This window comes from Carettochelys insculpta, chromosome 9 (genome assembly GCF_033958435.1).
Source record: "Carettochelys insculpta isolate YL-2023 chromosome 9, ASM3395843v1, whole genome shotgun sequence".
Taxonomy (NCBI): domain Eukaryota; kingdom Metazoa; phylum Chordata; order Testudines; family Carettochelyidae; genus Carettochelys; species Carettochelys insculpta.
This window is the reverse complement of record NC_134145.1, coordinates 47221006-47237427: the sequence shown is the minus strand read 5'-3', so window position 1 is coordinate 47237427 and position 16422 is coordinate 47221006. Positions and strand designations below refer to the sequence as shown.

At 42.7% G+C, this 16422-nt stretch overlaps 1 protein-coding gene across 1 annotated transcript in view; it reads right to left on the bottom strand.

Annotated features, from left to right (window-relative positions):
• F13B (coagulation factor XIII B chain) overlaps window positions 1-16422 on the bottom strand; it is a 52608-nt gene that overhangs the window by 2611 nt on the left and 33575 nt on the right. The window contains exons 7-10 of the mRNA XM_075003297.1: window positions 11274-11456; window positions 9818-10024; window positions 9256-9438; window positions 8441-8548 (exon numbers count right to left, since the gene is read on the bottom strand). Coding sequence (XP_074859398.1) covers window positions 8441-8548; window positions 9256-9438; window positions 9818-10024; window positions 11274-11456 — 681 coding nt within the window. The remainder of the gene's footprint in view (window positions 1-8440; window positions 8549-9255; window positions 9439-9817; window positions 10025-11273; window positions 11457-16422) is intronic.

The following is a 16422-nucleotide window of genomic DNA, read 5'->3' as shown; positions in this document are numbered from 1 at the left end:
TCAATGGCACTCCTGCTGGCCTCTGGGTACTGCAGCTGGCACACATCTTAACAGCACCTCCCAGTGCCTTCTGCCAGTACTACAGCTGGCACACACCTTAAAGGTGCTCACCAGTGGCTGCCGCCTGTACTAGAGCAGGTACATGCTTCAATGGCTCCTCCCAGTGGCCATTCTGGGCATTGCAGCCAGGGCTTAATTCAATGGTTCTCCACAGAGACCACAGTAAGTACTGCAGATGGCACATGCCTCAATGGCACCCCCCAGTGGGCACTGCACGTACTACAGAAAGTGAATACCTCAACTGTACCCCCCAATGGCCACTGTTGATACTACAGCCAGTGCACACCTCAAGTGCACCCCCAGTGGTCACCGCAGGCACAAGACTCAACCGCACCCCCCCTTGGTCGCTGCTGCCAGTACTCCAGCCAGTGCACACCTGAACAGCACCCCCCAAAGGCCACAGTGGGTACTGCAGCAAACACACACAATGATGCTTCCAATGACTACTGCTGGTACTGCAGCCAGTGCACACCTCCATGGTGGCCCCAAGTGGTTCTAGCCATTACTGCAGCTGGCACACAACTCATCAGTGCCCACCAGTGGCTGCTACTGGTACTGCTGCTGACACACATATGAATGGCACACCTTGGTGGCTGCAGCAAAGTTTCTGCAGCCAGTGCATGACTCAATGATCCTTCCCCCTGGCATCACTGGGGGTACTGCAGCTAGTACATGCCTCAACAGTGCACCACTGCTGTATGGTACCATTCTCTGAAATGCTTCAATTCCATGAGCAGGGCCACGTAGGCAGGCAGGCAGAACTTCAGAGTCTCAACATGAGGATGAGAAGATGGTGCAGGGAGGAGGGGTTTAGATTCTCTAGGAACTGAGGAAACATTTGGGGTAGCAGGAGCCTATATGAGAAAGATGGGCTCCAGCTAAATGAAAATGGAACCAGAATGCTGTCACTTAACTTTAAAAAGGTCATAGAGTAGTTTTTAAACTAAGGGCTGGAGGAAAGCCGGCAGGAGCAGAGGAATGCTTGGGATGAACAAAGACGTTTTGCAGGAGAGGACCTCTAAATAGGGATTCTCTATGTTCTAAGGAGGAGAGACTAAAGATGATAAAATCAGATGAGAAACAATCAAATTAAAAATAATCTAATACATCAGGAAATGGCAGACAGATGAATAGTGACAAATACTTTAAGTGCTCACACACAAATGCTTGTAGTCTAAATAAGATGGGCAAACTAGAATTCCTCATATTAAAGGAGAATATTGATATAATAGGCATCACAGAAACTTGGTGAAATGAGAAAGGGCAGAACAGGTCATACTGGTGGGGAATTGGCACTATACATAAAAGGAAATGCAGAATCAAATGACATAATTTTAAATGAACAAAAATATGGCATAGAATCTCTATGGATAGTAATTCCATGCTCTAATAATAAGAATGTAGCAGTAGGGATATATTACCAACCACCTGACCAGAACAGTGATAGTGACTATGAAAAGCTAATGGAGATTAGAGAGGCTATCAAAATAAAAAACTCAATAATAATGAGAGCTTTCAACTAGCTTCATTTTGGCTGGGTACATGTCACCTCGGGATGGGATGCAGAGATAAAATTTCATGATACCTAAGTGACTGTTCCTTGGAGCAGCAACGAGGGGTCCTGTGGCACCTTATAGACTAACAGAAAAGTTTTGAGCATGAGCTTTCATGAGCAAAGACTTACTTCATCAGATGCTGATCATGGAAATCTGCAGGGCCATGTATAAATAAGCAAGAGCAAGGCTGGGGATAACAAAGTTGTTGCAGTGGTTTGAGTTGGGGGCTGTAGATGACGACCAGTGGTGTTCTGTTCTTGGCTTTTTTGGGCGTATCTTGGAGTAGCTGGTCTCTGGATATTCGTCTGGCCCTGTTGATTTGTTTTTTATTTCTCCTGGTAGGTAATTCAGGTTTATGAATATTTGCTAAAGATCTTGCAGTTTTCGGTCTCTGTCAGTAGGATCAGAGCAAATGCGATTGTACCTAAGGCTTGACTGTAAACAATGGATCTGGTTATGTGTGCAGGATGGAAGCTAGAAGCATGTAGGTAAGTATAGCGATCAGTGGGTTTCCGGTACAGTGTGGTACCAATCAGGTCATCCTTGACTTGGAGCAGGTAGTTCTGGAATCCATAAGGGGAGAAGCAGTTCTTGATTTAGTCCTAAGTGGAGCACAGGATCTACTCCGAGTAGTAAATATAACTGGACTGCTTGGAAATAGTGACCACATTGTAATAAAATTTAACATCCCAGTAGTGGGGAAGGTACCTCAGCAACCCAAAACTGTGGCATTTAAGGGGAAACTGTACAAAAATGAGAGCATTAAACAAAAGTCAAAAGTTAAAATGCCAAAAGTAAAATCCCAGCAAGCTGTAGGGAAACTTTTCAAAGATACAATCATACAGGCCCCAACTTAAATGTATAACCCAAACTGAAAAATTACCAAAATATAGTAAGAGCACCAAAAAAGTGCCACCATGGCTTAACAACCAGGTGAAAGATGCAGTGAAAGACTAAAAAATGCACTGTTTAAAAAAAACAATAAGAAGTCCTGTGGCACCTGATAGACTAACAGATTTATTGGATCATATGTTTAGTGGGCAAAGACCCACTTCATCAGATGCATCAGTCTCCAAGTGAGTCTTCACCCATGAAAGATTATGATCGAGATGCTAAGGAAGCAATCAAAGATAAGTCCATTTTAGAGAAACTAAGTGAATTCTTTGCTTCAGTCTTCATAATTGAGGATGTTAGGGAGATTCCCAAACTTGAACCGTTGTTTTTAAGTGACATATTTGAAGAATTGTCCAGGATTGAGTTGTCATTAGAGGAATGGTTTGGAACAAATTGATAAACTTAATAGTAAGAGTATTATTAATAGTAGCAAGTCACCGGGACCAAATGGCATTCACCCAAGAGTTCTGAAAGAACTCAAATGTGAAACTGTGGAATTATTAACTGTGGATAATAATGGATGTATCTGACAAAGCAGGTCTTTGCCCATGAAAGTTTATGCTCCAAAATATCTGTAAGTCAAAAAGGTGCCACAGGACTTCTTGTTGTTTTTGCAGATGCAGACTAACATGGCTACACCTCTGATAGCTGTGGTTTGTAATTTATCCTTTAAATCAGCTTCTGTACCTATTGACTATTGATAGCTAATGTGACACCAATATTTAAAAAGGGCTCTAGAAGTGATCCTGGCAATTACAGACCAGTAAGTCTTATATCAATACCAGACCAATTAGTTCAAAACATAGTAAAGAATAAAATTGTCAGACACATATATGAACATAATTTGTTGGGGGAAGAGTCAACATAGTTTCTGTAAAGGGAAAGAGGAAGTTACTCACCTTGTACTCTAACAATGGTTTTTGTAGATGTTTGTCACCTTGGGTGTACCACTCTGAGTGTTGGTGTGTCCTCATGCCAGCACTTGGCATGGGAAACTAAAGCTATTGAAGAATGTCCATGAATATGCAGTAGCACCTCTTCATGCTGTCTGGCATGCAAGTGGTGCAGGCCCCTCTGTTCCCTCTTTATCCTAGCCAACAGAGCATGAGGCTACAAAGTAGGGGAAGGAGAGAAGAATGTGGAGCACCCACAGGGACACAGCAACTTCCTCTTCTCCTTCAAGTAGTTTCCCCATGGCTGCTCAACTCTGGCTGACGATAAAGCAGTAATCACTCCCTCAAGATGGGTTTGGAGCCCAGAGATGATTACCGTCGACAGTCCCACTTTTATGGAGGATGCAACTGAAGAAGAGAAAGCATAATGTTGTGCAAAGGTCTTGTTCGAAGACTACATAGCTATCCTGCATATGTCTGTTAGGGGCCTGTTCTTGAGAAAGGCAGTAGTGAAGGACACAGTCCTGGTAGAATGTGTGGTAACAACACCCAGGAGATCTTTCTGGTGAAGAGCATAGCAGGTGTGTATGCAGGTGGAGACCAACTTGGAGAGCTGTTGAGACGAAACATGATGGCCCCTGGAACATTCAGTGAAGGAGAGAAAAAGCCAAAGAGACTTACGCCAAGGCTTTGTATGATAAATGTAAAAGGCTAACACTGACGAATGTCCAGATTATGCCACACTACTTGCCCAGGACCAGAGTGAGGCTCTGGGAAGAACACAGGTAAGTGAATGGGTTCTTTGATCTGAAAAAGGAGAGAGAACCATAGGGAGCAACTTGGAATGAGGTTGGAGTGTGACCCTATCCTTGGTAAACTTGGTAAGGAGGTTCAGCTATTAGTGTGGTGAGTTCTCCAACTCTCCTGACCAATGTAATTACAACTACATACAAGACCTGATAGGTGAAGCCAGGAACATTTGCCAGAAGTTCAAAGGGTGGCCTCATGGGGCAGCTGAGTATGTGGTTAAGGACCCAAACAGGCCAACAGAAGCTGCTACAACAGGCAAGCTCCATACCCTCTGTAATATTACGGAGGGTTCTGGGCACAGCAAAGAGAACCAATTTAGGGTCAATTGCTTAAAAACAGGCCATTTACAGGCCACGCTTCGATTTTCTTCTCACAAAGGCAAATGAAGCCAGCCACAAAAGTACTTCTGCCAGCCCCACTGGCCAGCCAGAAGCCACACAAGCAAACCCACAGAATCTCCAGCTACTCCTAATGCCAAACCAGCAGCCCCCTTTACTCAGGTGCAAGATTATTAACACCTATTTCACCAAATCCACACAGATTCTTCCAGACCTCAAAGGATCCATCCACATTCCCAATCAATATATACTTAGGTCTTACCGAAAAACAGCACACTGTTGCAATCCTTTAGAATCTAAAATCTAAAGGTTTATGAATAAAGAAAGAATAGGGGTAAAAGAAAAAATTGCTAATGTGGTACATTACATACATCAGTTAAAGCTGATTTCTTGAAAGACTCTAAAAACACACCCTATGGGGCGTGAGATCCAAGTTCACAAAATCTGGAAACAAGATAGTCGCTGCCAGGTCCCTATTATAGCTTGTCCTTTGGAGGGGAAAACTCCTTTCTTCTTCCATAGGATATGGAAGGTCACCTGACCAGGTGGGCTGCTGTGGCACACTGCCTTTGGTCACTGAGTCAGCCAGCACGTCTCAGTCCATTTACTTATGTGGAATGTACATCTGGGCATCTGATCTCCATCCTTTTGTTCTGCCCAGGTAACAGACCCTCCTTCTGCTCCCAGACTTCTTCATCCCCTGCCCACCCCACAGCCCAAACCCCTTACCACACCTCAACCTTCTGCCCTATCCCTGAGACACTTTGCTTCACCTAACTCCCTTCAATCCCAAGCTCCCAACCCCTGCCCCAGTCCTGAGCCCACTCCTGACCAGAATGTGCATCCTCACCCAACCTCCTGCCCTAACTTCCCATCTTCATCTCAAACCTTTATCACTGGCACCACAGAGCCCACAAACCCACTGCTGCCCAATCCTCTGCACCAGCCTGGAGGTCCATCCCATATCCCAAACCCTTTGTTTTTGACCCCATAGAAGAGTCTCAAGGAAGACTCATCCTCTGTGGCCCCAGTTTTCAGAGCTCTGTGTGGCTCATGAGTGCATGGGGGACCAGGTCAGTGGATCCAATGTATACAAGGTTTCCCATTCCTGAACTACATGGGCCTCATGCACAGTTCAGGGGTTAATCCAATGCTCAAATGATACAAGGCATTTATAGAAAGTATGGGTTATGCCTTATATTAGGAAACTGAAAATGGTCTAAATTGCCAAAACAAGATCAAAAGACACAGTAAGGCTTTTTTTTTTCATTACATTTTAAATTCAAGGTTCACAAACCAAAGAAAATATCCAAAGCAAAAACACCTCTCTTAGGTGGGCTCAAATCTCAAATATTTTGTCTTTAAAAGTAGCATAGTCATGTTTTATTGGGTATTTAAATAAAATGTGGCCTCCTTCTCATCCCTTGAAGCATTTATGTTGTTGACCGTTTACCTATAAAAGCAAAAATAATTGCTGTTATTTTTTTATAATACTGAGTTCACAGACCTTTGAGTACATTTCTGGAGAAGGCAATGAAAATTATATCAACAATGGCAAAACAAAGGTCCATCAAAATGATATCTGACACAAATATAATTTCTTATTTATCTAATTTTAAATGGAATGATGTTAAATCATGCATAGTTTTATTTATTCCTTCTCCAGTATTCCATTCGGAATGGTTTTACCACAAATCCCATTTGATTTCTGTATTTCCTCATGCTAGCTGAGGCAGTTACAAACTCTGCTCCATAGTGTATGAAAGATGTTGCAGGGAGAGAAGTAGTAATTTGAGTTCTGTCACTGAAACTAACCTAATAATATGTAATATCTACTTCCAGAAGCATACCTGCAAAAAAATGGAATATACAGTTTTCATGAAGATTCTTCTTGACCCACCCAATTGTCTAGTGTCACAACATGTTGCAACACAAGGAGTTTAAATATAGGTCCTAGACTGGCAGTCCTGTTGCCAAAGCAATGTGTTGCGTCCCAAAAATTGAAGATTTGTGGTGTCTGAAGGCACTTCACTTTGCTCGCTGGGGTTCCCACTCCAGGGGAAAAGAGCACAGATGCATCTGTGGCTGTCCTCTGCTGGACAAAAGATCTCCATAGCACAGAGTCTTTCAGGAAGGGAGCATTTTGATGCACAAAGAAGGAGACCAAGTGATGTGCCCAAAAACATTCAGTCACTGGCTCACTAGTGATCAGAATCAACATGATACCCTACAACAGGCTAGCAAAACAGTTACTTGACAGCATCCACTACTTAGATGAGGCATTCTCAAATGTTCTCCATAGAGAACATCTTGTTATAACCCCAGTCCTACAAGCCTTTGAGCCATGGTAAGAAACAGAAGCTGGCTGTGGTAGTGGTGTTGTTGAATGTGATAGCAGGAACTACTGAACTGGGACTGAAACTAGCTATTTCTCCTTACTGTTACAGGGAGGCATCATTAACTTGATTCAGGACTACATGTGATAGGGGACAAGGCAACTGGCTTCCAACTATGTTTAAACAAATGTTTTCTGGAAGACACCATGGCACAGGCATATAGGAGAGAAGGGAAAAGACCTTCTGCTTTATTTGCTCCCTGTGGGTCCAAATGGTGACTAATCTTACAGTTTCCACAAAACTTTTGTGCCAGTCTCATGCCATCCATCTTGAAATTACAGCTCTTTCTACGTGAACTCCTGCCATATAATATTGATAATATTTTTGAATAAGCCACCAGACAACAACAGCCAAGATTTTTCTGGTTCTTAGGCCTTTGGTTTTCTTTTGGTCAGTGTCATGATCATGAGGGTTAGCCAGCAGCCTGGGAGTAAAAGGGTTAACCTTCTTAGCCAGGTGGGGTTGGCCTATAGGAATGTAGGTAGAATTGAATTTGGGCTCCTCCCTCTTCTGTTCTCTGTCTTTGTTTCTTCTTTCCAGTCATGAGGGAGAGAGAGACAGAATATCTCCCTACAAGAACAGGCCCTCCAATCTTCTGTAAGTAGGGTAAAGTTTAGATAGATGCATTAGGCTTTATTGTTTTATGGTTTGGGAAGTGAGGCCTGATGTCTGTGCACTTTTTAGAAATATTCTTTTACTCTCCTTGTAACTAAGTTCTAGGCCCATGGTGGAGACTCCCCATGTGTTTTACTTTGTGACTCTTCCATCTAGTCATGAGGCTTGCAACACGAATATTGTTGTAATAATAAAAGTTCTCTCTTTTTCTTTTTATTAACCTGGTATTGGTTAATGTTAGTGTCCTGGTTTTTACTTTTGGGGCTGAGATTTCCCAAGTAGTCTCTCCCTGGTTTCCTTACTATTACTTGGGTTGTGGCAGCAAATTTTATCCCCAAATTCTAAGGGTTTTTAGGATTTTGGGAGGGGAGTTTATCCCAAAACCTGGTAGATAAGGTTTTGGAGGTACTTTTGCTGGCCCCCACTTCTGCATTTATCTTGCTAGAGTGGGGAAGGAGCCATGACAGTCAGTCTCAACTCACTTCACATAGCATCACATTTAATTATTTTCAGAGATTCTGCAACAATGACTTCTTTTGCTTCCTCTCCAGCAACTCTAAAAAGGGACCAACTACAAACCTATGTGACACCTGGAAGCCATATGTGAAATGCACCATAAATATAGAAGCTACATGTAAATACATAGATCACAATTGGGTTGAGAATCAAAGTTAGTGCTGGTTACTCATCTTGGAAATGGTATCGCATAAATGGATATTAAATTGTTATACATATGTATGTACACATTTCAAATTAAATACAGCCTTAGCCTCACCTTCCTCTCTGAAAACATTTTGGATATGTCAGCTGTCCCCTTATACATTGCACTCTAAAATCTAACTCTGAAGTCGATGATGCTCCATAATGATTCTCTTTACACAGAAATTCAATGTAGTCCCCGTGGAAAAAATAAGACTTGTCATCAAAACTCCATCTCAGTATTAAGTTATTTTTGTCCATTATATCCTTTGATAAAATGCATGGCTCTTAAATACAGAGAGATTCATAGTTAATTACTTAATATACATATTCATGTTAATTTATGAAATCACATTTAGCTATAATTTATGTATTAAAATTGGATATAAACATTGTTCTCCCTTCTACTGTATTAGATATCGAACAATATTATTTTCAGATGTTGCATGCATACTCCAATTCATGTAGGCTTAGGAAAACATAAGAACAGCCATACTGGGTCAGACCAAAGGTCCATCCAGCCCAGTAGCCTTTCTGCCAACAGCGGCCAATGCCAGGTGCCCCACAGGGGGTAGACCGAAGACAATGATCAAGCGATTTGTCTCCTGCCATCCGTCTCCAGCCTCTGACAATCAGAGGCCAGGGACACCATTCCTACCCTTGGCTACTAGCCTTTTATGCACCTAACCTCCATGAATTTATCTAGCTCTTTCTTAAATTCTGTTATAGTCCTAGCCTTCACAGTCTCCTCTGGCAATGAGTTCCACAGGTTAACTATGCGCTGAGTGAAGAAGAACTTTCTCCTATTAGTTTTAAACCTGCTACCCAAATGGAATAAACAACTGAAAGTTTGCTCAGAGAGGCTTCAGATCTACCAAAATTGCTCAAAATGAGAATTTAATTTGAATGCTTGACATTAATATTAAAAACCTTAAACAATTAATCAGCTTCCATTGAGCTTGCCATTTGTTTAACAAAAGCACATCTTACCTACCTATGCAATCTGGTGGGGTACTCCACTGTCCCTTGGAACAATAGACTGTACTGGATCCTTGCAAAAAATGATGATCAGAACACCTATATTCAACTGAAGAATCGCTTTCATATTCTGTCAGTTGTGGCTCAGTAACTTCTCCATTCTCAATAACAGGGGGGGAGCCACATTTGTCATTGGGATCTATATAAAATAAATAGAGTCAATAACTTTAACAAAGATATACTATGTGTTTAAGAGCAGGATCTGGCACCCATTTAACTTTGACTACCTACATGTCTCACTTAGTTTTTCAGCTGGGATTCCCAGCAGATCCTTGGGCTCCAAGTGTTTAGAAAGTCTCACCTCTTTCTGCAGACCTGCCTACCCCTGGGAAAATACATTGTTCTTCTGTGTTCATAACATTTTAAAATACATCTTTGCTATGTAAGGGACAATTTGACCCTAGATTTAGATTGTTATTAATAGCAGAGTATATGTCTCTGGTGTTCAGGGAAAGATATTGTAGTGTGTCTAAAGTGGATGAGTTATAAAAGGATTGCCCCAAAAGCTATTGTTTTACCTTTCATAATGCATGTTGGATATCTCACTTTTCCACGGGTACACTGTACTGTTAGCTGAGACTGCCTGATGGACGGTGACAAATAGTATCCCTCTTTACATACAAAATCTATAGTGTCACCATGCATGAAAAATAACTCTCCTTCCAGTCTCCATTTCATCTCTACGTTGTTATTGCTCATATCATCCATATTAAGAGTGCATGGTTCTGGAAGACAAATACCTATGTTTATACAAATATTTTGTAACAATTCTCAAATGCAAAAGTTCTTACTCAAAAGAGGCTTATGACTCAATGATCCTGCAAATCAGTTTGAACCTTATATGCAATGATACAACTTCTTTAGATCTTTACTCACCATAAATCACAACTAAAACAGGTAAAATTAAAGGTAAGCTGAGCAAGATAAACTTCCCCATCTCAAGGCACAAACTCCTTTTGGCACAAGCTTACAGGAAATCAGGCTAGTTCCTACCAATGATGCCTTTGGTAGCTGCGGCTGTGTTTACTGATGGTAAATAACTCATTTCTACAGAGGTAAAAATATTTATCCTCCTTAGTTGCCATACTCGGGAAAATCCTTAAGAGGAAAAGAGCCCTCTGCCAAACTGACAGCAGTACTACAGATGGTAGAGTCTGACAGCTATTTCATGACAAGGATAGCCAACACTTGGTGAGTTTAACTCTTTACTTTGATATCTGAGGAAGTTATTTAAGCAAATGGCATTTTATAATTACTTGGGGGTCTTTGCTTTTGTCTTGGTTTTCTGTTGAGTTCAATTGTTGTCACTCTAGAAATGTGTTATTTTATTTCTTTTTCAGTTGCTAGATATGCACATTTTATTATATGAAAAATAAATTTGTCAGTGTTATTGCATTGGTATTCTGTTTGCATAGGTGCTGAAACTAGAAGTTGAAAGTGTACTGGTGCATCCCCTAACTTCAACTGATTTATATACTGGGCTTACAGTTCTCAATATGCCCACTATAAAATCTGTTCCAGTGTTCCTTCCTATTTGGGCTTTACTGTAAGATTTTTCTAATAATGACATTTTAAAGGAAAACTTCTTACTAGTAAGGATCTGGTCTACCATTATTACCCTCCCTGTATGTATATTAATTTTCACAGCAATTTATTTCTTATTAAAGGTGTTGAGAAACAGCACATGAGAATGAGGTCTCTGATTACTTTGAGAAGGGCTACAGCCTGGGAAATGCCTCAAAACTGACCAAAAGCAAGAAAAAGACTTGTTATTTCAATCATCCAGTACTTGTCTCAACAAGTCTACCAATAAAGATGTCATAAGAAATAGTAGTTTGTGTGAGATAGGCATTGTCCACCTGGTATTAACTGAAACCACAGCATTTCCCATTGAGCTGTATGTATGTTTGTTCTTTGGTCTTACCAATCGTGTTATGATGTATTACAATATCTAGTTTTTTCTACAAGACTTACCTAAACAAGTTGGTTGAGCTGTCCAGCTTCCTTGTACACAATGAACAGTTTCAGAACCCTCCAATGTGTGGTACCTATGGCATCTGTATTTCACTGAGGAACCTTCTGTGTAGTTTGCCAATAATGGCCCAAAAGCAGCACCATTTTTAATTGCAGGTGGAGGGGAGCAACTTTCCCTCATTTCTAAGAGAAGGATGATAGCTGTAATCTGTATCTACACACAACAATTCTCTCCAATGTTATAAATAGATTTCTGAGAAGGAAATTAAAGCCACACAATACATATGCATTGTAGTAACAAACAAAATTGCAACCTGTTCCAACAGTTTAGCTGCTCTTATTTAAAAAGGTAAAAAGTTACAAAATGGAAGGGAAGCACCAAGAAAACGTATCTGCCTTAGTGAGTCACCATGCAGCCTTATTGCCATACTTGTCCAACCCGTACCATCCATTCCCTATCCAAATTCATGACTCCAACTTCTTGTGTCATACTGAACATAGATTGTATGTTTGTCCTGGATGGGAGTGTCTTATTTTCCAAGGTGCTTAGTATAATTCTAACTGTTTGAAAAAATGAAGATGACATTATACGAAAAGTGTCATGAAACAATTGAAGAAAATAATTCTAAGAAGTATTAGGAGGAGAAAAAGCAGGGGAAAAAAGAGGAAAAAGGTAGACTTTAACAAACAGAGAATTGATAGATAAGATTCCGTGAGACAGTCCAGGAGAGCTGGCAGTTTTTAAGGGACATAATTAACGACACAAGAGCAAAGGTGGGTAAGAAGTATGATAAGAGAAGCCCACCCCCACCCCCACCCTCATCCCCACCCTGGCATAACTAGGAGATATTCAATGACTTAATTTTTTAAAAAACTCATAAGAAGTGGAAATCAGACCAAACTACGACAGGTAGATATAAAAAAAATGACAAGTATGTAGGGACAAAATTAAAAAGGTGAAGGCACAAAGTCAGAATAAAATAGCAAAAGAGTAAAAAAAACCAATATATGTATATTAAAAAAGAGAGAGATCAATGATAAGTACATTAGTCATGAAGGAAAGGAAGCGCAGTTACCTAGCTGCTACTGTTGTTGTTCAAGACGTGACACAGATGTGTTTTCAACTTAGGTGTGCAACCCAGCATTCTAGAGCCAAAGAGCTTTTCCTAGCTGCACTGGCTGGGACCAGAGGTCATGCTCTGCAGCATTATCTCTGCCCTGTGCCATATAAGGGCAGGTCCAGTTCATTTGCACTGAACATAGAAGGCACAGATGCCAATACAGGGGGCTGGAGTGGGGCTGTAGAAAAAATGTCTGTATCACATCTTAAAGAAAAAATGGTTATTCACCATTGTAACTGTTGTTCTTCAAGGTGTGTTGCTTGCACCTATGTGAGTTAGGTGTGCATATGCTGTGTGCACAACTGTCAGAAAGTTTCCCCTAGCTGTTACTTGGGAGGTCAGCTGTGGAACCCCCACAAGAGGCAATGGTACGGAGCCCTATGTATGACCCTGCCAACCTAAACACTCCTCAGTTCCTACTTGCCCAATAATCCAACAATGTGGAAGGAAGGTGGTTCTGAATAGCAACATCTCTAAAAACAACAGTTACAATGGTGCGTAACCATTTTCCTCCTTCGATTGTTTAATCCTATCTATTCAGGTTAGGTGATGTACAAGCCAAACCCCAGAGGAGGGGTTGAACTCAACATGTGGTTGAATCAAGGAGCGCAGCGCTGAATGCTGCATTTTGTCTAGACTGCTGCACAACAACACAGCAAGTGTGTGCAGAGGATCATGTCACAGACTGACAGATTCAATGGGAGGCACATGAGCAAGGAAGGCGGGTGAAGAGGCCTGAGCTCATACAGAAGTGTACCATAACAGGCATTGGGTAACTAACCTTAGTGAGGGGATAACACATCCATACATAGGATGTGATCCAGGAAGAAATGCACTGTGATGAAACTGGAAGCCCCTTCATTCAACCACCAATGGCCACTAAAAGCTGTGAGGTCTTGCAGAAGGTCATACTCTGTTCAATTTATAAGGCAAGTGCCTGTCTCACATTGAGAATGCATGGCTTCTGTGGGGAGCTGTGAGGTTTAGGACAGAAAACAGGAGGTAAAGTGTCCCAGCTAGAATGGAAGCCAGAAACCACTTTCAGAAGGAAGCATGGGTGAGGACAGAGTTGAACCTTGTTGTTATGGAACACTGTGTATGGGGGCTCCAACATGAAGACCAAGAGCTCAGATACCTTTCTGGAAAAGTTGATGGCCACAATGAAGGCCACTTTCCAGGGGAGGTAGAAAAGGAAACACATGGCCCAAGGTATGAAATTGGGGCAGTCCCATAAATACCCAAAGGCACCAGGCTGGAACCAGCTGGCAGGCTGGTGAGCAGAGATGGTCCATGCCCTTGAGAAAGGGCCCCACCATAATGCACGAAAGCAGATTACCCATCTTCCCCTGGATGGAAGGCCAAGATGACTGTCACATGGACCTTGAGAGAAGAAGCGAGGCTTTGCTGCTCCAGGGAAACAAGGTAGTCCAGCACCTGTGGGACAGAGGTAGACATGGATATGAGGACATACTGATGACACCAGAAGAAGTGTGTCCACTTAGCCAGGTACAAGAACCATGTAGACAGCTTGCGGATACTGAGGAGGACCTGTAGAAGTTGCTTCACAAGCCATTATGCCATAAGGTGAAGGAAGCAAATGTCCTGGTGGTGGAGGTGGCCGTGGCTCTGCGTAATGAAGTCCAGAGACAGGTGAAGCTGAATGGATAAAAGAGCACTGAGAGCTTCATCAGCATAGGGTAGCAGTGCTGACAAGCCTAAGCTGGGGCTATCACAATGATGTCTGCCTGGTCCCTGAGAATCCTGAGGAGCTGCTGGGAGAATCCTGTCCATTTGTAGAGACAGGAACTCCTAGTGGATTCCCATCTGCTGTTAACCAGAACTTAATTTTATCTCTTCAGAGCATGCATTTTTGGCATCCTGGAGCCATGCGTGGATGCCTAGCCTGAGAGGATAATGATGAAAGGTGCAGCTGAAGTCCTGAAAAGAAGCTTGAAACATGGAAGAAAGGGATAGGGATCCATGATGGACAATGTGTTTGTTTTGGCACACCAGAGCTACAAGAATCAGATGGGACCAGCCCAACCTGACCCTTGTGAGGAGTTTGTGGATCATGGGATGGGGGAAACACATAGAGAAGGTGTGTGTCCCACGTGATGGGGAAAGCATCCCCAAGGGAGTGTTTCCCCGGGCCCAGTCTGGAGCAATATTGGTGAAACTTCCTATTGACTTGGATTGAAAATAGGTCTATGCAAGGCTGGTCCTGGTGATGAAACACATGATTGAGGACCAACTTGTCTATTGTCCACTCATCATGGTCACTGAATGAATGGCTGAAGGCATCTTCAGTCACATTTAGTATTTTGGAAGGTACATGGTGATGGGGGGTGGCTGGTGAAATTGTACCCCAGTTAAGGTGTTGCTGGGGCCTGTCCACTATTGTAGGGAGGTGAGGACACAAGGCAGAAAAGCCACTGACTTGGACAGTAGGTCAATGGACCATGTGGCCAGTGGTGACTGGAAACATCTCATGTGGAGCCCTGGCTAGTTCGATGACATAGTGGCTGCAATGTGCCCAAGGAGTTTTAGGCATTTGAGAACCAGGAGAGTGGGGACAATCATACCACCCATACGAAAATGCGAAGAGCCTCAAACCTGTGGGTCAGGAGAGTGGATTTGGCCACAGTTGTGTCCATGAAGGCCCCTATAAACTCTAGGACCTGAATGAGCTGAAGGGTAGAATTACCATAATTGATTTGAAAGCTGAGGTTAAGTAGGAGATCTGTGGTAGTTCGGACAATGTGTAGTGCTTCTGGAACTGACAGACCTTTTATAAGGCAATTGACCTGATATATTAAAATGACAATGCTGAGGTGCCAGAGATGAAAAGTCACAATGGCCAGAGTTTTTCAAAAGACTTTGGGGCACAACTGAAAGGCCAAATGGGAGGATCTGGTACTGGTACTGATACTGATGGGGCACCACTGTGAAACACAGGAGGCAACTGTGCCTGGGGGTAGCATAATATGAAAAAGAGCATTTTGTAGGCCGAGAGTTGAAAGGAAGTCTTCCTTGTTCAGTGCTGGAATAATGGTTGCTAGGGTCACCATTTTCAAATGGTGATAGATGACATACTTGTTGAGCCTCCTGAGATCAAGAATGGGTCTCTATCCCCCCCCACCATTCTTTGCTCATGTTAGGAAGTATGTGGAGTAGAAATCCCTGCTATGGAACTCTGTTGGAACTGGCTCTGTAGTGCCTAGGTGCAGAAGGTGCAGCACCTCTTGATGCAGCCGAGTCTCATGAGAGGGGTCCCTGACGAAGGATGGGGTAAGGAGGGGTGGAAGTGAAAGGGATAGAGTATCCACAGGCAATGAGCTCCAAGAGTCATTTGTCTGATGTTATGCTGGTTTATTGGTGTAAGAAAGGGCAGAGGCGGTGGTGGAACTGTGGATGACCTGAAGATATGGTGGACTGGAGCAGGAAGATCTCTCTGACTCCCAATCAAAACCCCAAAACTGCTATTTAGAGACCTGTGGCTGAGCTGCAGCAGTCTGATGTTGGTGGCTGTGTGACTTGTGCCTCTGCCTGTGGTTGAAGGGCTGTTGTTGCTGCCCAGATTGCACCCTGGGATTATGGTAGATGGAATACCTCACCCACATAAAAGGAGGAGTGCACATCCCCTGGGTAAGCAGGGTTGTATCAGAGTCCTCTGTAGAGTGGAGGGCCTCATCTGTTTTTTCCACAAACACTTGGGCTTTATCAAATGGGACTCCTGAGGATTGCAGCCAGGAAGTTCTGTGCATGACAGCCATGGAAGCAGTAACCCTGGCTGCCATGCCTACCACATCCATGGCCAATTGAAACATCATGAATGCAATAACATGCCCCTCCTATATGACATTCAGGATGATAGACCGCTGTTGCTCTGCAAGAGACAGGACCAGCTCCTGCAGTTTGGAATAGCTGTAGTGGTCAGAATTGGCAAACATGGCCTCACAGTTCACCACCCAGAGAAGGAGGGCACTGAAGGAGTAGATATTCCAGCCCGTAATATTCCGCTTTTTATT